This window comes from Chroicocephalus ridibundus, chromosome 1, assembly GCF_963924245.1.
Source record: "Chroicocephalus ridibundus chromosome 1, bChrRid1.1, whole genome shotgun sequence".
Lineage (NCBI taxonomy): Eukaryota > Metazoa > Chordata > Aves > Charadriiformes > Laridae > Chroicocephalus > Chroicocephalus ridibundus.
In genome coordinates this window covers 187,524,347-187,549,738 of record NC_086284.1, presented here as the reverse complement: position 1 = coordinate 187,549,738, position 25,392 = coordinate 187,524,347, and the positions used below count along the sequence as shown (strand labels likewise).

The 25,392-nt window shown below is 41.5% G+C and overlaps 1 protein-coding gene across 2 annotated transcripts in view; it reads left to right on the top strand.

Annotated features, from left to right (window-relative positions):
- Positions 1-561: 561 nt before the first annotated feature.
- Positions 562-25,392, top strand: part of TMEM117 (transmembrane protein 117) — a 231,914-nt gene continuing 207,083 nt past the window's right edge. Inside the window, exons 1-2 of one of the 2 annotated variants that reach the window (XM_063323108.1) lie at positions 562-782; positions 17,390-17,694. In XM_063323108.1, the coding sequence (XP_063179178.1) occupies positions 17,418-17,694 (277 nt within the window). In that variant the 5' untranslated portion in view covers positions 562-782; positions 17,390-17,417. Of the gene's footprint in view, positions 783-15,191; positions 15,397-17,389; positions 17,695-25,392 lie in introns of those variants that run through there. The other variant, XM_063323109.1, reaches the window with a different exon arrangement.

The window sequence follows — 25,392 nt, the reverse complement described above, 5'->3', positions numbered from 1 at the left end:
GGCCCCCGCGGCGGGTAGCGGCTGTCCCGCTGCTGCCCCCTACAGCAGAGCCCCCGCCGAGCGCCGCGCCTCGCCCAGTGCCCGCTCCCCCTCGGCGACCCCGGGCGGCTCCTCCGGGGTGCAGTCCTGTCCAGTCCTGTCGCCCCCTTCGCCTGCCGCCCCACAGCGTGCTGCGGCGGGGCAGGGCCCGGAGCCGGCCCTGAGCCTCCTGTCCTCCTCCCCGGCGGAACGGGAGACGTGCCCCGCAGGGTCGCTTGTTGGCTGACAAGTAACTGAGGTGAATTCAGTCGTTCTCCGGGAGTCTGTCGTGGAGACCTCCCGTTCTACCGTGAGGGCAGCAGGGAAGGAGCCACACGGTGGGACAGCAGCTGCTTGGCTCTACTGTGAATTTTGCCTCAAATAATCACCTGATAAAGAGCCCAGAAATCAGGGGGCAGAGCCCAGAACCACACCAGAACCTCTGCTCAAGCCCTTGCCCCTGACAAGGCAGTCTTTCTCTGTTAATTTTGCAACATTTGCTACTTGGTGGCACTGCATGAACAGAAATAGCGAAGATTTCTTCTTTTTCAGCGTGGATCTGGCGGTTGAGACGCTCATCTGTGTGATGATGTGGCAAGGCACAGATCCAGGCAGAGAAAGGGTGTACCGGCTTCTCTGAGCGGCCTGTCCACACGGCCAAAGGCTTTTACACCTTTTCAACCTGTGTTGATAAACTTTCCCTAAACTTTTAAAGTTCACAGTTCCAGAGAGTCCCACGTCATGAATTTAAGCATGCTCTGAAGGTAGGTTTGCTTTTGCTAGCTGTCTTTCACAGGTGTATCTCTCTACAGGTTGAGAAGAACCATCCTCTAACAACAAAAAGACAGTTGCTATCTATGCTTTAAAAATGGCTTCTGTGTCCTGAGGTCAGTGTTTTTAATCAGTTCTGTGGTGTGGATTGGACTCCACAGGCGAAGTGTGCACAGGCGATTTTAGATGGAACAGGGCTGTGGGCACTTAACGTAATGTCCTGATGCTGACGATTCCTTCAGATTCCTGGGAGTTTTTATGGGTCACTATACAACCTGAGAACATAAGAAATGCCGTAACAGTGCATACCAAATGTCCAGGCGGTGGACCAGGCAAGAATAGAAGAGTAAGGCAAGCACATAGTAATCCTTCCCTGCCTCACCTTCCTAGCCTCCAGAGCACTGCAGCTCAGGAATTTCTGAAGTCAGCTGTGTTGATAGATGTGGGCGCCTGTACTTTCTCAGATCCCCGGTTTGAAGACATTGGGTGAGGGATTTAGTGCCCTATTTGGGAGATGTGAAATAGCACTGTGACTGTAGTATGTGAGCTGTGCTGTGTAATGCTAGTCTGGCAAATGCAAAGTCACTATGGAGACACGACACCAGCTAGTGAGCTGGGACTAACGGTGAGAATTGCAGCGGTCAGAGAAACCGACCTGAGGATTGCAGCTGCAGTTTGTCTTTCTTCTAGCAAGGCGGCTGAAAGAGACAGGGAAAAGACTTCATGTGAAACCAAGTAATGAGAGGCAGGAGGTGCCTCCCAGGTACTTCTGGTTCCTCTATTGTAAGCCTCCAGGAGGTTATAAAAAAATAAAGTGATTTTTAGAGAAGAGCTTTTCCAAGAGGAAAGGAGTACTAGAGATCCAGCCAGAGTGGCGACCAAAGATGTGGTGCTGTCACAATTACTTTAAATTAGTTGATCCAAAGCCTGCCATGGGTCCTATGTTCTTGGTTGCTCCACTGTGTTGGTGCTAGTTTTTGTAAAAAGTGGATTTGCCTGAAAATTTACATGGGAAGTTTTCCTTGATAGACAGATGTCCTGAAAAGACAGATCAGTTCCTTGATCCAGTTAGTCATGTGTCTTCAGGAGCACTGCTATTGGCACAATGTCGTAACAAGGATGCGTAGCTAAGACTGTGGAACTGTGCCTTTAATGGAATCCATGCTTAGACTGGAAATATCAGAGTGGTATGAGACTATAATGTCTGTCACCATATTGAGATCACCTTGGGTATCTGAGGTCATATCACATCAATTCCCACCAATCTGTAAGAGGGCTCTAAATTACAGAAGAGGGATCTTAACATCTGCTTCATATGAAACAAGGCTGTTACACACAGGCATTTCATAGTATTTTTTTGGCAAAAAGACAAACTGAAAGTCTAAAGTGTTTTTTAAAAATCACAGTATCACAAATATTTTCCTGTATCACAGTGTTTGATGTTTGACAAAGAAGACACGTTGCAGAGAAACAAGCATAAGCAAGTAAGGATTTTATGTCTATTGAAGATGCCTAAACTTCTGAATTCTGCTGTCCTTCAGAGTATTCCTAAAATGTTCTTGATTATTAAACTCCTATCCAAATCATAACAGTGTCAGCATAAGAATAGAGAGGGTTATTTGTTAGCATATGCATTAAGTAACTTTTTTCTTTTTATTAGTTATGTTTTCTTACCTGTACTTGAATTAATTTTTCCCGGTGTACATTAGGTTTTGTATCTAATTATGGCTGTGATTGTTTTGGTAGAGAAAGCATATTGCAGTTTCTCAATTTTTAATAAGATTCTTTTAACTGAATAATAAATGACATTTTAAAAAAGGAAATATTTTTAATAGACTTTGGTACATAATTTTCTATGTGACTTCTGGGTCTTGTTTTCCTTTTCAGTGTCTTTATTGTCTTTCCCTATACATTTACTTCTTCATTGATTTAACAATGTTCTATTCACTTATGCTAGTTTATTAAATGCTGTGGTTATAATCTCTATGGAATCCTCCATTAATTGCGCGCATAGTTCCGTAATGGTGTGCAAACATTTTCTCCTGTTGTGATGTTGCCAGAAAGGCCTGTTCCAAGTTTGACTGTAACTGTCCACCTGACAATGGAAATGCACGGGTTTTTTTACATACAGTTTTTATTACTGCAGTCCATACCTATCTTGAGGTGATACTTCCAACACTAAACACATTTCCAACAGTTGAAGAGTGAAAACCTTTTTACTAGGTAATATTACAACTTCATTTTCTTGCTATAGAGCTCCATTCCCTGTAGATTTCTATCCTGACGCTCTTCAAAGCTTCATCTTAGGTTATTCTTTTCCCCCATCAGCATGTTCTTCAAAAATAACCATATTTTCATAAGATAATGATAGTATTAGAGAGTTAGTCCATCAGCAAGATGAACTTTCTTCCATACAGAGTAAGAATGAATATCAACCACTTCCTTCAGAAATACGTGAAAACTTCATTTCTTCAACTCTGTTTGCTTCCAGTAATCTCCATTCCCATACAGTCATAGGTGGGCAAACCAAGAAATTAGAAATCGCACCACTCCTGGAGTCAGATTTGCTTATAACTTTGAGGATATGTGTGGAAGGTGTTCCCAGCAAAATAGATTTCTGAGCATGCCAGTGTTACCTGTTTGTAAGTCTCAGTATATGTAGCTCTAATCAACCAACACAATATGTTCAAGTCAAATAAAAAGGTATTTCTTTGTGATGGCTAGGGCTTATGGATAGTCTGCTATTAAGAAGTATTGCTGTCTTTTCATCTTATCACTCTTTTGCCATTAGAGCAAGTGGTTTTTATTAGTGTGGACAGCTCTCACTTTATCAGTAAGTCTTTACAGCAATATAAATATATCTCTTAATTTCTTTATGCTCTGAGGTATTTCTGTTCATTTCTCATAAATGAGAACATAAACCATCTAACTCCTCTCAATATTCATAATCTGAGGGGCTTTTCTTTCTGGCTGCTTAAACAGCTGACACAGTAGATGTTGTCTGTGGGTGGCCAGGAACATGCTAGATGGACAAGTATTTTAAACTGAATGATGATGTAGTAGATAGCCAAGTTTGAAGTACTGGGGTTTTCCTAGACACTGCCCTAGACAAAAACAGATTTGCAGCAATTGGTTTTGCTATCCTAAAATTATAGACAACTGATTCTTGTCATGGTTTGGTATGCTTTGATAACAAAATGTAAAATGTCCTGTGAAATGAACTGAACAAAGCACAATCGGTGGCAATTCCAATATTTCTTACATCTTTCTGTTCTGTTAAGTGCTTCCAGACATCATTAAGGCATTGATTCTGAATATGGTTTGTTGATATCTTTGCCCATTTCTAGCCCTTATTCCGATCTGGTAGATCTGTAGCTAGACACTAGAGATTGCATCTCTACATTCTCTATGCACAGCTTAACAGGCAATGTGATGGTCAAATTTTTTCATGGTCTCAGTGATTTTTAAATTATGAAATTTCTCAAATGTTATTTGTTCTTTCATATACTTATCCTAATAGTAGTGATTAACTAATATGTAAATACAAAATCATTGTGCAGAATGATTTGTGATCCAGTCACCCTTTCAGCCACTCCTCAGATTTTCTGTTCTGCCTCCACGGTGTGTTATTTGAATACATTTCTGAAGTGCATTAAACAGTATGATGGGTATCTCTGGAGTTCTTGATTTTGCCTTTTCTCTCCAGTGGGAAAAATTATTTTAATTATTTAATACCTATGTTTACTTTGTCAGTTACTGATGACAAGTTCCAAGAAGTTTCCTTGTGTGTAGAGGGCACAGGAGTTTTTTAGGAATCATCTTACATGATGTTCAAAGTGATTTGTGGGTCAAAGAAAGCAAGAAAAACTTTGTAAAGACCTGGATAGATCCCTTGGGCCTTTGGAATAGATGTGTAAGTCACAATTTCCATTTTAACCTATCAGGACTAAGTTAGTGCATGTGTGTCTTCTTGCCAGACTGTCGTATGCCTGACCATAAATTCCAAGGTTTTAAATTTTACTGGATTCTAGGGGAAGACTACACAGAAAACAGAAGCAGGACATGATCTGTTCCAGTAGGGTGAGTGGCCAGAGAGATGTACTAATTATTTATAGCAAGGTGTATTACATTGCTGTAGCCCAGATCGAAGATGATGACAAAGCAGTAACTGAAGCCACATTATTATCTTATTTCAAGAGGAATGAAGTCTTCTTGCCACCAAGAAGAACCTCCACTTAAATAACATTTATATTAAAAATGAACATCCTGTATTGGAAAAAAAATACAAGGCAAACACGAGCTGCTGTTTGTGCTCATGTAAAACCTTTCTCTGAATCTCAATCTAGAAAAAATTGTTCCAATATCCTTTTTTTTTAAAGAGACTGGATACCTTCGATGTCTCTCAGCAGCCTCTCCTTCCATGTTTTTATGTCAATTAAGGCTACTCTACCTCCCACTCCATTGGATTTGCTAGCTATTTCTCCATGAGAAAGAAAATGTTTCAGTCCCAGTTGGATGATCATACTGACAGCCCAGCACATGGTGACTGTAGAAGGACCCCTTTTAGAAAGCTAGTGAGTCCTGGCAGAGAGCCACCGAACACAATGCTGTCTAGATTAGAGTAGATCTTATCTGCCAAGACTGGTAATTACCTCCTGCAGATGGGTGGCTCGTCTGGCCAGTAGTCATGTCTGAGCATAGAGCAGTATTCATAGTTTGCATGATGTAATGAGCTGGTAGGTAGTTTTGAGTACTCTGAAAAGTAGTCATTTTCTCAAAGACTTCCTCACTCAAATATTCCTGTTATTACAAACATTTAAAAAATAATAACAAGGCAGATACAATGATTAGGTGTAAATGCATATTACAGAAATTAGAGATTATACTTCTATTTTTCCGAACATTACATGGAGGATATCATGACCCTACTGAAATCATTAAGAATTCTCTCACTGACTTTGGTACAGACAAGACTCTACTAGTAGGGAGTATGTGAACTGTTTTTAATGGCAGATGATCTAGGATGATACATTGCTGCAGCACTAGCATGGATCCAGTAATTTTCCTGGTGAACGCAAAAGAGAGATGCTGGGCAACATTCCTTTCATACCTATTTCCACTTTCTTTTAATATTTACTTGTGATGAGTGCGTTGAGTCATTGTGAAATACTATCAGCTGAAACACCGGCACTATGCTGATTATGTGCAATTGTTTATCATGTTTTCCATCACTACAGAGATGGCGGTTCCTCTCTTGATGAGGTACAGTTAGTACAAACTAATGCCAGATGAAGCAAACATGACTTGGGCCAAGGCATTGTTTCCACTCTATGTTGAAGACACAAAGTCCTAAGTCACTTCCTCTCTTAATTAGAGTGTTGCAGAGCCTCTGGGCCTTGCTAAGACAGTTTACCTTGTAGCCTAGGAGTATCAATATTTGAAAATTTCAGTCTTTTGTCTTATATTTTCTTTGATGTTTTGCTGTCCTTCCTGAGATCCCAGGCTCCTGCCTGTTTCTCCATGGCAGGTATGGCTGTGAACATATTAGAAGAACCACAGAATAGTTTGAGTTGGAAGGGACCTTTAAAGGTCATGTAGTCCAGCCCCCCTGCAATAAGCAGGGACATCTTCAACTATATCAGGTTGCTCAGAGCACTGTCCAACCTGACTTTGAATGTATCCAGGGATGGGGCATCACCACCTCTCTGGGCAACCTGGGTTTCACCACCCTCATTGTAAAACATTTCTTCCTTAGATCTAGTCAGAATCTGCCCTCTTTTAGTTTCAAACCATTACCCCTTGACCTATCACAACAGGCCCTGCTAAAACATCTGTCCCCATCTTTCTTATAAGCCCCCTTTAAGTATTGAAAGGCTGCAAGGAGCCTTCTTTTCTCCAGGCTGAACAACTGCAACTCTGTCAGCCTGTCCTCACAGGAGAGGTATTCCATTCCTCCGGTCATTTTTGTGGCCCCCCCTCTGGACCTGCTCCAGGAGGTCCCTGCCCTTCTTATGCTGGGGGCTCCAGAGCTGGATGCAGTATTCCAGGTGGGGTCTCATGAGAGCGGAGTAGAGGGGCAGACTCACCTCCCTCCGCCTCCTGGCCACGCTTCTTTCTGTGCAGCCCAGGATATGGTTGTCAGCTTATGTCCAGCTTTTCATCCACCAGTATCCCCCAAGTCCTTCTCCGCAGGGCTGTTCTCAATCTCTTCATCCCCTAACACATATTGATACCAGGACTTACCCTAACCGAGGTAGGTGTAGGACCTTTCACTTGGCCTTGTTGAACCTCATGAGGTTCACATGGGCCCACTTCTTGATCCTGTCCAGGTCCCTGTGGATGGCACCCTGTCCCTCAAGCATGTCAACCGCACCATTCAGCTTGGTGTCATCTACAAACTTGCTGAGGGTGGAGTTGATCTCATTGTCTATATCATTGATGAAGATATTAAACTGTACTTGTCCCAATATGGACCCCTGAGGAACTCCACTCATCACTGATCTCCATCCAGACATTGAGCTGTTGACCACTATGCTCTGGATGGAACCATCCAACCGATTGCTTATCTACCAAATACCAGGTTCCTTCTAATGGCTCCTAGTATGCTTCTCATTGCTGTTTTATGGTCTTATCCAAATTTCCAAAGAAATTAAGAAAAGGTTCAAACTGTTGTTAGATAATTTCACTTTTTGATGTTGGCATCCTGAGGACAGCTAACACCTTCTGAGAGATGTCGAACCTGGGGTGAAAGAATGGGAGGGTCTGGGACAAAGGATTCCTCCTACTCATGGAGTCCCACTTGCAGGAAAGGAATTCAATCAGACAGGCTTTTCTCTTGAGTCACTCACAAGTGACACCCAATTCCTACCCATAAAGTACTACTGAAAAATAGTAGAAAGAAAACATGGGAAATTTTATCCCAAAAGGGCTCCATGAGACCAAATAGGGATTTAATTACTAATTGTTTGCAGGAAGCATTCTGACATGTGACAGAATAAAACTCTACCATAGATCCTTACTCTGCAGTGCTTACTGTTTAGATAGACAGAAATGTGGAAGAAGGGTAGGAGAAAGACTTGCAGTAAAACCTGAAGTAGTTGCATTCTTCCCTTCCAGCTTTTAAGACTGTTCTCTCAGTGCTCAGCTCCTTGCACTTAGTTTCCAGCAGAATAAGACCCTCACAGGCACACACAAACCCAGATGTATGCGATGTCTCAGCATAAGCTGAAGGTCTCCAGTACTTCATTTTAGTTCCAAAAGAGTCTACAGTGCTCTCACTGCTCTTCTTATAAATGAAAGGAAATTCAATAAACAAACAAAGGACATTTTGACCGCACTGTACATTCTTACTTGTTTTCTTGGGCACTTACTCAAAGTGCTTGTCCATTTTCAATAGATTTACAGCCGCTAAATAAATTATTACATTTATCATTGTAATATTTTTTTTTTGTGTAACTATGCTTTTTCACAGTGCATTAGTGGGAGATAAAAATAACAGGCATTTGTCACAGGCTATTCTTTGGCCATTGAAAAATTGTCTGTTTGCATAATAGATACTGCATATCCCTATACATGATGAGAAGAAGCTTTAAAGAAAGGTCACAAAGCTTGTTCTTCTCATCACTGGTCCAGAACTAAAAATCTGACAGCAAAAAGCCCATTCTCTAGGCATAGCAGCGCGTATATGATTCTCTTATTAATTATCTTCAGACTCTGATTAACTCTCTCATGTTTAATATTGGTACATTTGATTATTTTCAGTGAGATTGTAGTTCCGATTCACTGAGTGCTACCCTTTGGACAGTCACATTGAAGTTGTTCGCAAGCCTAGCTCACTTGTATTCCTGGGGTTTGATCCCCTGCTTGGACAAGCCATGCTTTGCACGAGACACCTGTGTGTGCCTGCTTCAGCAGGGACACATTTGCTCCTTGGTTATAGGAGAGCAGGATTCTTTTATTGTATTAGGTAAGGTACTCCAATTGCAGGTATGCAGAGATTTGAAAATAAAGTCATTTAATTGTTTGAGTTATCACACTGTGCTTGAGTTTAAAAGCAATACTTTTGTCAAGGTACAACATTTTTACGTCAGGCCACATGTATTTTTGTTCTAATAGGAATGGGATCAAGACACAGAGAATTTATATGACAAGACAGTAAAGCCTTCAGACTTTTTTTTCACATAGGCAATGTGTTGTTATACTGTAGTTATACAAAGTACAGTTTTGGAAGAACATCATGAGATACAGTAGTTGAAAATACAAAACGTTTTTCGTCCTAAGGCTTTTTGTGAGGTTAAGAAATAACCCCTCATTGTTTTTAATCACATTTTTCTTTAGTATTGAATAAACCGATAAAATTTGAATTATCTTCCTGTCAAATAGTAATCTGAGGCCTGCTTTTATAAAAACAGTATAAAGCTCATAGTAAACAAAACACGTGATGCTGTATTTTTCTTTACTAGAGTTCAACAGCATGAGAGCATTATTTTCCTTTCTCAACGATATTGTGTTACCACTTACTATTTTTTCTGACATTTTGTCTTCCAGCTTTAATTCTACCTTTCTGAAGTCTTCTTTTGTCATTGCAATGAACTTGGACAGTGTGGTTAAGCAGTATCCGTGGAAGGCTGAACTCAGATTCCACTTTTTCTTAATTTGTGTTTTCTCTAATTCTGTGTGTGCAACTATCAAAGTAGCTGCAAGCTGATTATTCTTTTCTTTTCCTAGCACAGAAGTCACAGGTAGTAATTCTATTAGTTGAAAGCATCCATATGGCCAGCAGATGCACTTAAAAGACATTTAATTAGTAGTGTAAATTCACCTCACTAGACAGTTCTTTGGTGATTTTATTTAGGCTAGATGTGTGCTGTCTGTCTGTTTGAAATCAGTATAGGTTATTTGAAGTAGAGTCGTGCTTACTTGGAATTAATTTGGTCTGGATGAACAGAAGTAAGTACTTCATTCAAGTGCAAGTTTTGTTTATCATTTGACTGTCATTTTTAAAACTTTGAGTACAGCTTCAGCTTTAACCTTGGTAAGGTCTGTAACATTTGACTCCAGGACTGATGTTCTGTTTCATGGTATGTAAAAGGTCACTTAAAGGTCTGGTTCTCCTACTGCTTTTTGTTCCAAGTGCCACTGGTATTGCAAAATTAGATATATATATATATATATATTAAATTCTGCTAAAAATTTTATTTCTGTGATGTAACTTATCAACAATGGTGACATCATCCCTTAACTTCAACTTGGTAAACTAAAACTTGCTTGACAAGGATCAGAAAGTACATATTAATCACCCACGTCCCCAGATTCCGCTAACATTTTTAGCTAGAGCATCATTTATGTTTGTTAAAATCTATATCCAAGCTCTTTTTTTTTCATTTTTATCCTGCCTTATAGAAACAGCAGGTATAACTTCTTCCTGTTCACATTTACATTTGGTTTGAAATGTTTTATGCTGTACCCAGCAAGTTAAAGAATCCATAGGTTTAGTTTCAGAATTGTGTCCTTTTGCCATTATTTTTAGTTTCCCTCATCTTAGGTAATTTGCAATCTCTTTCTTATTTCATTGATGAAAAAAGTTAAATAGAACCAGAAATAAGGCCCTTTTTCATGACTTGGAAGTCTATTAGTTCATATCATGTTGATTTTGTGTCATTCTCATTCTTTCATTGAAACTTTAGTAGGTATCTGATCACAAAAATACCTCGAGGAGTTCAGGTATATACAAACAAATGCATTATATCCTAAAGTGACATCAGAACATTTTTTCAAAGAGTGCGTTCTGTCAGCTTGTATTATTGCTGGTTGTTCTTGCAGAATCAGAGGCAGTAGTTACGCCAAAATCACCACTAAATTTGGTCACTACTCTGATTTACAGTGTGTGTGCGTGGAGGGGGGTTTGCACGGCTGCACAGCCTGCACCACTGTCTTCCGTTTGGTTATTCCGGTTCTTCTCCCTTCCACTTCTTCCAGTAATTGAGACCTGAACCTGCCTTTCCCATATTTTTGCCCATGCTTGCTGTCAGCCTGAAAAGCCTGTAATTAAGTAGGTCAGCCTATTTACTCTTTAAATATTTTTACAACATTAACTTTCTTCTAGTTCTATGAAATTTCCTCAGCATTTCAAAGTTATTAGGAAACAAATTTAATTATTAACATTGCTGCCTATCACATCTTCCATTTATTTTTCTAATAATTCCTCGACCTGCCATTTAAAAATAAATGTTTAATGTAAGTTGCTGCTGTTTACTATCCTTTCATATTATTGATTTAATGGGAAGTATTTCAGTGTTACATAATGTGAAAGCACCGTTTATGTTTTCCAATTATACAATAGATACATTTCTGATGTTCCACATTCTTTTAGACAATTCTGTTTTTTACATCTAGTAGTAAAGCAATACTAGTACTTGCAATGTCATTGTCTCTCGTTAACTTAACGTTCTTACTTTCCATGGGATATATTTTTGTCTTTTTCTTCTAAGTTCTTAAATTATTTAACTCTTTAGTTACACAGCTGTTGTCAGCTTCTGTTTTTTTCTCCATTTGTTTCATGTTCTAGTGTGCTCCTTTCTCTTCTCTTCTTTTAGACAATAAGAAACAAGTTGGGGGTGCAAATAACGAATAGATCTTAAGCAGTCCAGCTGAGATGGGTTGCCATAACCGTGACTGTGAAATTTCAAAGGGGGGAGTCTTTTGTTACAAGGATGTTTTTTGCAGGTGTACTGGCCTGGGATTAAGTTAACTTGCTTCACGGCAGCGATGTTGTGCCGTGTTTTGGGTTTGTGGCTAAAACAGTGTTGAAAACACACCGGTGTTTTGGCTATTGCTGAGCAGTGCTGGTGCAGGATCAAGGCTGTCTCTCTCTCCCACTCTGCCCATACTCCTGCCAGCGAGTGTGCTGGGGATGGGCAAGAAGTTGGGAGGGGACAGAGCTGGGACAGCTGACCCAAATGAACCAAAGGGACACTCCATGCCATATGACATCATGCTCAGCAATAAAACTGGGTAGAGGAAAAGGGTGGGTGGGGGCTGGCTTCAAAGCTGGCTGCCAGAGACTGACCAGCCATCCGCTTCTGTGACTTGGTGAGTGGTTGCCTTAGCATTACTTTTTTTTTATCCTCACTTACTACATTTTATTAATTCTCAGTTCCTTTTCTTCACTTATTAAGCCATCTTTATCTTGACCCACGAGTTTTCTCTCCCCTATCCTTCTGGGGAAGGAGGCAGGAGGAGTGAGCCAGCAGCTGCGTAGGTACTTACCTGCCAGCCAGGGTCAGCACACAACAGTGGGATGGAAGAAAAATACATTAGGAGCACAATCACTGAGTAATGGGGTTTTGGATTTTGAGGGAACAAAGTACTTTTTCTGAGCAGCAAGCCAGGGAAGAGGCATTTGTGCAACCACAGATGAAAGGAGTGGGAGGACAGGCTGAGAGAGCTGGGACTGTTTAACCTTGAGGAGGCTCAAGGGAGAGGATCTTATCGATGTATCTAAAAGCCTGATAGCAGGAGTAAAGATGAAGCCAGACTCTTCTCAGTGCTGTCCAGTGAATGGATGAGAGACAATGGGCACAAACTGAAATATGGGAAGTTCTGTTTAATTTATAAAAAAACTTTTTTACTCTGAGGGTGGTCAAACATTGTAACAGGTTGCCCAGAGAGCTTGTGGAGTCTCCAGCCTCAGAGATACTCAGAACCCAACTGGACCCAACCCTGCTCTAAGCAGAGGGCTGGACTAGAGGATCTCCAGAGATTCCATCTAACCTCAGCTATGATGTGATACCGTGAAATTTCATGGGTGTTAAGTGACTCATAGTTTTGTGAATCAAGCAGCTAAGGACCAAGCCTGTATAGATAACATGCGATATCAGAGAGCTTTCTCAGATCAAGTTGTAGCATTTTTTTTTCATCTACAGAATTACCTTTCAGTCCTGGATACACAGGATTTTATAGTAAATGTCATTTTCTTTTTATTTTGTTTTTGAATAGAGTGATTCCACGAGTCTTTTTAGTTTGGATCTGCAGCCTTGTCAGCCACTGACAAAAGTAGCACTTTGGCATAAAAAAGCAAAGAAACCTGTCTCTTAGTACAGCGTCATTATTTTGGAACATGCTGTAGCTCAAGCGCGTGTTCCTGTACCAGACAGAGTTGTCTGAAGCAGCGGAGTCTTGTAGGAGATCTTTCCAGTTCCAGACCAATGAGGCTGATTCCTCATATTTGGGTGTAAAATGACTCTACAGAAATTGATACAGACTCTACAGAGATTGATGCAGTAAGATATATATACAGTTAGTTCAATAATCACAACTCTCTGCTGCAAACTGGGTGTAAAACAATAGCCTTTCCATAAGTGCTATTTTGTAGTAGGAGTGCTGGTAAAATACTTTCATTCACAAGTATCAAAACTAGCATTTCAAGATGACTCATTGTCCTGATTCAACCTGCTTTTTAAGTTCAACTTACTGGATTTACTGCTGGCCTGTTCACTTGCCGACAATTTCGTAGATAAGAGTTTGTTTATATTCTTCTGCTGTTGGCAGTTCCTGGGTTTTAGTGAGTGGGCCTGATTAGTCTTGTCTGCTTCGGGTTATTTGCCAATTGTTGCTATGCAGGTATGTATTCCATCAACTAAATCTTGATTCCTTGATTAAAAAAAGGAATAGGAGTAGTCCATTTTGATTTTTATATATATATATATATATTTATATGAGTGAAATGTTACACTTTTTTGGAAAAATATTGGCTTTCACTAAGAAAGGAATTGCAACATGAAATTTGGGGGAGGTACATGGCACACATGCTCTTGGTTGCTTTAATAGAAAATTAGATGATTTTCACTTGATTGACTTAGTGCCTTAAAAACTTGCTCCCTGATTTATTATCTGAAAAAAAGTGTCCGTGAACTCTCTGTAGTTGTAGCACAGGTTTCCGTCTGAGCTGGAGAGAATGTTTTTTTAGTGTGTAGGTGCATGAAGACTGTGATCTCTTTTGTGGTGGGTGCTGCCTCCTTCTCTGTGTATTCCCATTTGTTGAACAGGAGACTGGGTTCTGCAAGCGTGACAGCGCACACAGAAGTGTTGCATGAACAGGCAGAGCTGTATGCTGTATTTCTGTACCCTCTCATTGCACATGATGATTTTTTGTCTCTGAATATTTAAAATTTCTGTTTCCTGCAAAGATAGCTTGAGGGGGGTTAGTGTTAAATATTGATGATTGCATCTTTCTATGAGACTCTAAAATTGAGGGTCTCATAGGTTATTCCACTGAGGAATGTGATTATGTCAGACACCTTCAATACAGTTCTGTTTATTTACAAAAATATATAAAACTATATTGCCATAAACACAGAAGGGATTCACAAGTCTTCCTCTGCTGCTTGTTCTGGTTGTGCTGGTCTTTCACAACATGACTTCACCTTCCACATTCCTCAGTGGACCTCAGCCGCATTCCTCCGTACCTTGGCCTGAAGCAGCCAAATACATATCTGTGGTTTAAGTTTGATGCCGTATTTGAGTTTCCTGCTCCAATGGAGTTACGTGATTTTCACAGCAATACATCGAGGCTGTGTCTAGCAACTTCAGGTTGGTTTTACCTGTCTCTAGCAGTGACCTAGTAGGTATTGCATTAAGACCCAGTCATAATGCAATGCTAAGAGCATCCTGTAAACGTTTTCCTGGGCTGTCAGCAATACCAGCACGCCGGCACTAGGGACCTCATCCCACACAAAAAGCCTTTGGTTGACAATTCGGCTGAAGTGCTATGTCAACAACTCTGTCAGGCTGCACGGAGGCATTTTGCCCGACGCAGCGACAATACCGACTGTGGGTGCACCCTGGGGACTGGCCGTGGCCCCATGAGAGCCCCCTCCCGTGTAAGCACCACGGGTACAGACCTCCCTCCCCTCCCGAACATGAGGGTTTTCCTAAATCTTCCCGAGCGAGCTGGCTGTTACTGCTAACCCCGTGCTTTTGCTTCGGGGTAATACGCCTTCAGATTTGACCCCCTGTTTCCCGTATTTGTAATTTTCTACAGCTCGTTTACCTAATTCTGAAGTCTGACCGGTGGGAATCGAGTGTCGCTCCGGTTTCGTTCCGGATAAGCCCCCGTGGGTCCCAGCCCACCATTTCCCAGCGGGAATAAAGACACTCGCGGCAATAACGCGCACCTTTCGGCTCCTTGCCGGCAGGCTCCGGGGGAGGGGACAGGCAAGGGACCGGCAGGGGCTGGGGGGGACCCTGCCGCAGCGGCGCCGCCCGCTGCCACCGCGGCTGCGGCACTGCCGGGGCCGGCGCGGCCGCGCTCCCTCCCCCGGCGCTCGCCCGCCACCGGCAGCGGAGCGGAGCGGAGAGGAGAGGAGGGGCACCGCTGCCGCCGCCACCGCGGGGGGGGGGGCGGGACGCCGCGGCAGCGCCAGCGCCGCCGTCAGCGCCGGAGGGGCTCGGGGGTGGTGGTGGGGCGGCCCTGCCGGCGGCGGGCAGCTGCGGGGGGAGCTGCCGGTGCGGAGCGGGGCCGCCCGCTGCCCAGAGCCGCACCGCGGCAGGCGCGGAGCCGCGCCGCAGCCGCAGCACCGCGCCCGTGGCGCCGGATCCCCCGTCGCGGTGAGTGAGGCGGGCGGCGGGCGGGTAGCCCCGGGCCGGCGGCGTTGCGGGGACCCGTGTCCCTGTGCCCCGGCGGGGCGGCGCCGGCGGCGGCTGTGCGGGGCAGAGCGGCCGCGGGTCCCCGGGTCTGCGCCGGGGGTGGGGGAGCAGGGGGAAATGGGCGGCTTTAACAGGTTGCGATGGGCGTGCGGTGCGGGGCGTTCGCGGCACCCTCGTTTTTGCCGTTGGAGTAGTCAAGAGGAGGCTTTTTATCAGCGATTTAGCGCTGCTGCTAATGCAAATGTTGGCTGCTTGGGCTGTAAACGCTTCCTGGGAAGCTGCGTCTTCAGTTGGGTGCCTGAGAACTCTCGGGTATCCGACTGCTGCCGAAAATGTCAGGACACAGAGTTGTTTATCTTCAGCCCCATTCGGGCTTTAAGATGGTTCATACACATAAGGAAATACCCAAACTTTTCTTCCTGTTAGCAGGAAGAAAGGAGAACGTAAAATAGCTTTGGGCATCCTTATGGCTCTAAACGCGGTTTAATTGCCCCAAAGTGGTATCTTGTTAGGCTACTTGGCCAATGACCCTTGCTTTAAATCATTTTATTCATAAAGTTTTCAAAGGGCTGACACTTCCTTCTGCTAACTTTTTAACTCTCTAACATGGCTTTATTTTGTTGTTTTTTTTTTTCATGTGTAATTTTTGCATAGTGGGACATTATTAATTTTTATTATTTACTGAATGTGTTATCTCAATCTTCTAAGAGTTCTTTTCTCCTTTTGATTTAATGGGTACAGGATTCCTTGCAATTTTACAAAAATAAATTAGATTATAAAGTTAAATAATTTTGAAGGGACTACCTAAAGAGAGACATTGTAATTCAAGCCGTTTATAAGTTTGCAAAGTGATACTTCGTCAGAAGTCCAAGAAGGGATGAGTAATTGATTGGGTTTTTTTAGGTCTTTTGCTGCGAAATGGGTTTGTTGTTTTTTTTCCTGCCGGCCATATGACATTTGCAAAAATCTGTACTGTTCAGTTAAGTACACTGTATCCTTCAAGGATCGTGCTGTAATAAACAAGATACTTTTTTTCCCCCTCTTTTCTTCCTACACTCTGTGTCCCTTGAATAATTGCGCTGTTCCACAACACAAAGGCCTTGTATCTTTGTGAATGCAAAGCGGTTCAACAGGATGAAACAACTAATTTGTTGTGACTAGAAGAAAAATAAATCAAATGGCAAACAACTGAAACGTTAACCGTGCTCAGTTGCATTCTTCCATAGCTGTACTTCATAAGTGAGCAAGTTTCAAAACACAATTTTTGTATTTGTACAAAACAGTCTGTGCTCAGGGCACTCTTATTTTCTGGCTTTGAAAATATACTTAATTATAGGTGTACTCCCTGAAGTCAGCGAAAAGATTTCCACGGACTTGCCTGAGCTGCAAGGCTTGATTCTAGCAACTTTTCCATCATGTTATTCCTTCATATAAACACAAGTTTCTGATGTTGCTGGGGTTTATGCTTTTAAGCTTCCAGGAGGTGATGAGGTAGTAGAAGACCTCGTTGGACTTACGGTCTTGTTCCTTCCTTCTCCTGTAAGGAGAAAGATACAATTTAGGCTTAGTATGAACATTTGTGAAGTCTGTGTTGTAATTTTTTGGAATGTGGCTGGAAAGGCACTCTGAATTTCATGTAGCAGGTCATGTTCTTACATGCTGCATTTTCATGCCCCATTATGGAGCTGTACTTTTAAAGGGATAATATAGAAAAGTTTGAGACTGAAGATCCTGTGCTATACTGGCAGAATGGGCAGAAATTTCAATTTCTCTCTACCTGGATCTAACAGTGTCTTTTGAGTGAAACTTTCCTTGCTAGTCAAGTCTGAAGTGTTAAAAATGACTAATGACAAGGTTACAGTGACTGGATTTTTGGAATGTGCTTAGGTATCTCCTAAGCTCCAAGAATTCTGGGTATATATATAACATTGTGCTTTTGTGTCTTTACATACAGGCAAAGAACAGTTCTGCAGTATCTGAGGATGGATAAAGACTTCCGCTACTACTTCCAGCACCCGTGGTCTCGCTTAGTTGTGGCTTACTTAGTGATCTTCTTTAACTTCCTAATATTTGCTGAGGACCCAGTATCTCACAGTCAGACAGAAGCCAATGTTATTGTAGTTGGTAATTGCTTCTCCTTTGTGACAAATAAATACCCTGAAGGAGGAGGCTGGAGATTTTTGAAGGTGCTTCTGTGGCTGCTTGCCATTCTCACAGGACTGATAGCTGGGAAATTTCTCTTCCATCAGCGCCTGTTTGGTAAGTTGCATGATGCCCCTCCTGACTTCCTGATAATGGATTTTCTGACTTCTCCTTTCAGCTTTCCACTCACTGCAGTTTTGTAAGCTGTGCAATTAATCGCTTCAACTGTTTAGAGCTATGTAGAACTTAGTACATCAAAGGTTACATCACTGTGGAAATTAATGCCGTGTCTACTTATGTGAGCATAATTCACAATTATTTCAGTCAAAAAAGGCTAAAAATAGTGAAAGCTGGCATGCCTGAAATACTTGAGAGGTCAGTGATTTTCAACATTATAAAAAATACTCCTTTGCATCTTCAGACCAATTTTTAAATCTTTTTATATCATTTTCTTAGCAATTTGCTGGAAAGGCATTGTTTCCTTGGGGTGGCAACACTACATGTCTTGTCAAAATTCACGTAAGTGGAAGCAGAGGCTGTTATTAGTATCAGCAGGGCTGTGCTGAAGAGCTCCCATGTGAAAACAGGAATTCTAGGGAAGCAGGACCTGTCTGTCTCTTAGTACAAGAGCGAGTCAGTGAAATGGAAAGGTAGGAAATGGAAAAAAACATGACAATAAGTGCTTTCGTACACAAGATGTGACTAAACTGGGGAATTTGCTGCATGTGGGCTGACTGAAAGGAATGGAATGACCCTGGATTAAATTCTGAGACTGAGAACTTAGATGTAAACATATAGAGATACAAAAATATCTATCATTGTCATAACTGAGTCATAGAAAATGTTGCATGTGAGGGCTCAAGGACGTCTCTAAGTTTTAGAGATAAGTAGAAATCACGAAAAAGATCACTTCACTCTTGGCAGCCGCACCGTTCTTTGAAACATCTGCTTCTAGGTGTGTCATTGCTGGTCTAGATGGACTAGTCCCGTATTCTTACACTGGTAGAACTGCAGGATGGATGGTTACTGGAACACCTCGAAGCACATGAGCGATAGGCCATTTCCTTTGTCTGTCTCTTCTATTAAGATATAGAGAGAGCCACTATTGTTTCAATAAATCAAATGTAAAGCTGTTATGTCAAGGAATGAACAAGCAAAGCCACATTTAGAGACTTCTCTTCATACAGACTTCCCTTAAAGCACTTTGAAAAAATAGTTGAGCATTATGATGGCTATTCAGTGGACATTTTACCTTAATGTAATGGTAAATGTATAATGTCCCCATAAAAAGGACATTTTACCTTAATTCCTGGGCTCTGGAACAAGCACTGTTGCAATAATGTTTTCAGTTCTGGCATCCATAATCGAGGAATGATTTTGTTGAATTGGAGAAGATTAGGGAAAAGTAATGAAACTGATGATAAAATTGGAAAATAAGCCCTATAGTGAGAGGACTGAGAGGATAAAGGGAAGATTAGAGGGTGACTTGCCGAAATTTGACTTGAAGGACAGAACCTTCAGTCCAGCAAATGTATTGCAAGGTCCAGTGCTTGAAAGTGGCAAATGGCCAGCACTTTTTTTTTTTTTTTTTAACTGAAAGACAATCGTTGAAACAAGTTGTTATAGGATGTGGCTTCATCAAGATGTGAATTTTTCTTTTTGGGAATATGTTCTAGTCTGACTACAGAGTATTTCCTACCTTCTATCTAGGTAGTTTATTATGATAATTCCTTCTGGATTTGTAAGTGTGTATTAGAGATAGGATGTAGCTTAACATAAATTTTAAAGTGGCTGGAATCAGCATTACTGCCAAAAGGAGAAGGTCTGCCCAGCCTTCAGTGTCTGCTGCTTCGTGCTTTTGTGCTGTCGCTCGGTGGAACAGGATAGGGAATTTACCCACATTAACAGTACCCATCTTTTTTTTCTGTGAAGATTGTGTCTCTGATTATCTCGGTGTTTGTGGCAGCACAAACAAGGGATCAGCATTGGGAGGAAACTCACAGGCAAGAAATTCCTACCCCTGATGGCAGTGCTGGCTTATGGATATCGATGGTTATGGTCTGGGTGACCAATATGGGTGTAGACACAATCTGGTTTGAGGCTAGTTGCTACACATTGAGTTTCATGGCAATTTAAGCCGCAGTTCCACCCTCCTAAGCCCAGTCACGTCGTTTTGGTGCCTCTCTCGAGGCAGCGCTGCTGTTTGTGTAATGGAGCGGCGAGCTAGCTCAGGCAGCTGATCCCGTGGAAAACCAGTTGCTTCGGCTGTCGTCTCCAGCAGCTCCTTGACCTGATGCGATCACTTGAGTGCCGATGCTGATGCAACGGCCAAGGACTGTGCAGCCAAGATAGCCGGCGGCCATGGCAGCCCTACCTTGTGTTGGCTCGAGAGCGGTGGGACTGCACCCACACGGTGTGTCGGTGGAAATATGCTGTTGCTTGTGCTACACTGTGAGCAGATGGCAGCCTGTGTGACTGAAGAGCTGACTGTACAGCTGATTGATGTGGCCATCCTAGCTGTAAACCGGCTAGTGGGGATGGCCACTGCGTTGATGAGATGATGATGTGGGTTTACAGCTTGAGTGTATCTCTGGGTCTCCAGAAGATTTGTACAACCCATGCTGAAATCTTTCCTGGCAGCTATTTGCCGCTATTTTAAGGTGTTTACTGCCTAGAAATCCTGCCTTTTATTGAGATTCTCATTGAGTATGCCCTCCGGATCTTCTGGCATCAAGCATTTTATGAATTCACCCCTTTATTGTTTTTAATTTCCCTAGTCTATCTTTTTAAGTAGCTGTCTGCTTCTGTCATTTTTTTCTATTTAGTCCTTTTTTTTCATGTATAATTGCTTGGAACTATTCTATTTTTTAACCCTTGTTCATTTATTTATATTTCTCTGCTAAATTCTGTTTGTAGAGGAAATTGTGACTGGTTATTTCTTGTGGCCTTTGTATAACTTCCTTGCAGTCAGGAAACCAAATAGCACCAGTCAATCTTCCCCTGTTGGATCTTGGCTCACAGTGTATGCTGCGAATTGAAATTGAGAAGGATTAGTCTGCACATCTCACTCTAGATGAAGAGGAGTGGAAAGGATTTTCTTTCCCTATGCCCTTCCTGCTCTTTTGTCCCTTGTCTTCTGTATTTCTTGCTGCTGAGTTTGCATATGAACTAGAAAAATAGTGCAGCTAGAACGGTGTCGTAACACAGTTTACCATCTGTGGCAGACGCTGTCTGATAGCCATGACTATCACGAACTATAGAAATAATAGAATGAAGTTCGAGCATGTTATGTTTCTAAAAGTGGAAGAAGTGCTGGAAATACTATTGAGACTTCGTCTCTCTGAGTTTGTAGAGAGATAAGGGAGTAGGTAAACTATGTTGTTGAGAAGTAGAGATCTTGACTAGAGGGTATGGTGGGATGTTTTCTGTTGATAATATTCATTGCAACCTTTGAACAGTAACCTCTTCAGGGACTCCATTGAGACACTGTTCATGACTTAAAACAAGACTAGAAAACAATTACACTTCTTGCTCTTCAGTCAAGAAATAACTTACTTCATTTGATAAACATCTCCTGTGATAAATATTTCCAAGGAAAACAGCCTTTATCTGGTACATTCTTTATATCTTTATGGCATATGGTCAGAACAAATGGAATTTTAAAATTGCCTTTTGGCTGTTATCTATTCTTTTGGTTCATCACTAAGTATATCTTCTATTTGGGTAGGTATTGTGTTCTGCCATGCTTTCTATTTTGCAATGGAAAATAAAGGTCATGCATGAATACTAGAAGTTTGGGGAAATAAAATAAAGACACACACCCTTGTTACTTTTTGTTCTGCAAGAGAGAGTTACTTGAGGCAGGAAAAATGGTATCTTCTTTCCATTTACTTAGAGATTTCTTGATTTATTTTCTGCTTTATTAAAAGCAGAAGGAGCTTACTAGCTGACCCCGTCTGATGACACTATGCATTCAGAAAACGCACTCAAATCTTAAATCCCAACTTGAAAGAAATTCCTTAATAACCTCTTGCACATTTTTCCTATTGCTCTGGGGCACTGTCTGGAAAACAAGAGTGTTTAGTGTGTAGAAAGTGTACGTTTTGATTAGCACCTTCCCAGTGGATGCAGTTGCATTTATATACTCCACTCTCAGTCCCAAATTCTGAGTTCAGTGGGGGCATTTTGTCCCAAAGATGTATTTTCCATCAATACATATAAATATGATCTATCGTGTAAGTTTAAAATTATCTTTCATTTGAATAGGCTTTTAGCAGTATCGATAAATGGGCAGTATAGTTGGAAAAATCTTTATTTTTTCAGTCGGGCATCTTTGCTTTGACTGTTTGCCATGTGTAACAATCCTTACCTTATGCTGCATGTTAGATACATCAGTTTGTAAAAACACGCTTGCCACAAAATGTGCATGTGTCTACCTGCCCATTTTTCTGACTCCAAGTGATTACAAAGATGTATTAAAATATGATTACAGAGACTGGACTTTATTCAATTACCAATGAGTGTGCCTAGATTTATATTGATAAGTTCCTTTCTAAATTATGTGGATGGAAACTAAATACTTAATATGTCATAGCAACTTATGGAAAACAAGACATATAGAACTAAAGCCATATTTTTTAAAACAGGGGAATCATAATACTGCAAGCAAATCAGAGCAGTTGAATAAATGTTGAATTTAATGGGTTGCTCTCATACAAATGTTCACAGTAAGCAGTTTGTTTAGAATTAAATTATAATCTGAGCTTCATAGACACTGGAGTGAATAAATAAAGCAGTCATTATAGGAATTGCACTGAGCTATGGATGCACACTAATGTTGCAAATTTTTTAATGGACAGTAGTGCCATGCTGGGAGCAATTTCACAATAGACAGTTTCAAACAAAACACCCACTGAGGACCTGTTGTCTGAAAGCGTTTCTCTGTTTTGTCAAACATCTTATCTGGAAGGCTCTAAAAGATACTGCAAACCTATTATAAACAGGCTCTTCAGTGTCTGCTTTTATGCTGAAAGTGTGTATCAACTGAAGCAATGAACGCATGCAGATTGCAAAAGGCAATTAGGCAGAATGAGATTTAGTCAGGATGATATTGCACTACATGTGAAAACAGTGGATCAGTTGGGCGGCTGACAGACATAGGATAAATTCGTACATTAGTATGTGTATGATTAATTCTTATCCTGATCTATTAAGGGTCATGTTAATGTAAAATCTGGGCTGTGGTATTGCTCCTAGTGTTGCTGTGGCATATCAGTTTCATAGCAGTGCTTGTGCAATAGCTAATGAACCAAATGTGATACGTTTTTTAAAAAAAAATGTGGTAAGATTTTTGCATGGTTGTTTTTCAGCCAGATTGTTTCCCGTTCTTGTTTGATAGTAGTTATATGAACAGTTGTGCCACCATCTGTAGGAACAAGTGATGGGTGTATGGCAATACTTGCATCAAATGCTAACCTGATTGATAGAGCATATTCTTTTCTGTTGTCAGCTCTGTATCTTACATTACAATAAGATCTGTCACTTGATACCCAGGAACTTTGTTCCTGCTTTTTCTTTTCCATTGATGACTTCAGCCTAATAGAAAGCAACTGATGTGATAGCTGCTAAAAAAATACTGTCTTCAAGAGCCTCTTCAGTATGAATTTCAATAACAATGATCAAGTTAATGCTGTTGAAGGCATTCAAGGTCTACTGTGATTGCTTCACAGTCAATTCATCTCTTTTGTTTCCAGTAAAATGTTGAAGCAATACAATAAGATTATTTTGGTCCTACAAAATGTGTGCCAAGGGGCCAATCTAACAGTTTGCTAATAATAACGTGCAAATGACTGTGAGCAAGCATTTCTGAGAGCCAGAATCCTCAACAAAAAAAAAAAAAAAACAAACATAAAAAGGGAGAAGCTCGCAGCCAGCCACTGAATGAGTGCAGGCTCATCAGATTCCAGCTCTGGCACATTGCCAGTAATTAAGATGTCAGTTTAAAATAAACTTTACATCATTCATGAGGGAGACCACAAGTGACCTTTAAAATATAGATGAAAAGCATGCAAGTGACCTCCTAATTTCTTCTTTTACTCTTGTATTTTTAGAAGAGCCATAACATTTTACTTCGTCCTCTCTTCAGGCTTAATGAGAAGACTGCTGTCGTCTGCTCTTAGCATTAGTTGTGGAATCAGTCTCATACCATACCAGCTCTGGGTAGTAAATTACAGAGTTTAGTTGGAGAGGTACGGGCAGTGGCTACAAAAAGATCATTCCGTCTTCAGTGAAAGCTTTGACTCTATTGGAGGTGCATATCCCGTTCCCCAAGCAGCAGCATGAGACTGCGAGAAGAGCTACATGTGTCAGATTATCCATAATTGGAAGGCTTTAGAGAATATTTAGCATCCAGTGACTGAAAACTAAAAATAAGTTCATTGCTACTTAATATTGATGTGTCAACTCTGTGTTTTGATCTTTTTGTCGTGACTTTCAGATTTTTCGTTCCATTTGAGACTAGGAGTGAGTTTGGAATGATGCCTGCCACTTACAGGAATAATGTGTCTCCATTCCCTGATTTCCAGAAATAGAAGTGAGCTTATTTCTATCAGAAGCAGCCTGATGGGCATAGTGCAGGTGCAGCCTAGTGCAGGGGCGAATTTCTTCTTTCCTTATTCCATACAACGAGGAGATGGAGAGGGTGTTAGTGTGGAACATCACCTCGCCATGTGCCTCATGGAGAGCCCCAAGGACAACGTGATCTCCTTCGTCATGCTGTGTCCTTTCATAGGTCCCCTTAGGCTGTCTGAGTGGCTTGAAGATCCTTCACATACCAGACAACATTCCTCTTTGTGTGATTCTGTGGGGATTCCAAGTCAGCCTGGGGGTCTGCCTTATAAAATTATATATTTCATTTTTTAAAAACAATATTCCAAAATGAAAGAAAAAACACCCAGCATTCTGGGCTTTAAAAAACTTTGCATACATTCTCGAGATTTAAGAACTATTTAGCAAACAGCAAGTGTGGTGTATACATTTCTTACAGCTATTTTGCAAATGGCAAAAGTAAAAAAAAATTGTAAATGTACTCACTAACCAGAGTGACTTTTGAGGGGGAGGGATCAGTAAGTGTTCCCTATGAGACAGGTAGGGCAGTAACACAGTATTTCTGAATGTGATTCCTGAGACAGACAGGGCACGTAACCTCATTTCAGATGCTGGAAAACCAAGTTTTCTGCTTTCTTCTCTCTCTGTTTTCGTCAGAAGGGGCAGTACCCCGTTCCCCACTGGGTAGCCCCTGCCAGGGAATGGCAGGAACAGCAGCGGCTTTTCTGCTTTAAGGATTCACGCTCTCCCTGGTGCCTCCAGGTGGGAAAGGAGTCTCCCAGGGGCAGACTGGGCGTCTGGGTAGAGGCAGCAGCAGAGCCTCAGGGCAAGGTGAACTGGGACATGAACAGTAAGTGTTGAGTGACTCATTGTAAGAAGCCACGATCATGTGAAGCTTTTACAAACAAAGGACTTTTCATCCAAATTTTCTCAATGCTTGGTTCGGATAAAGCATTATAATTTCCTTTGTTTTCTGAGTAAGGTGAGATGTTCCACTCCAGAAACAGCTGCATTTAAGTCCGAAGCAGAGTCAATTCCACCATGTATCACATACCTACCTCTTAGGAATGCTTTAAAATTTAATCCACAAATAGCCCTCACTTGTTATTGCCCCAAGCACCAGCCTGTTAAGGTTCCTTGGTGCCCTCATGAAGGCCTCGTTAGAACTGACTTTCACTTTGCGTAGTTATGCAGCAGCCCAGTTTCTGC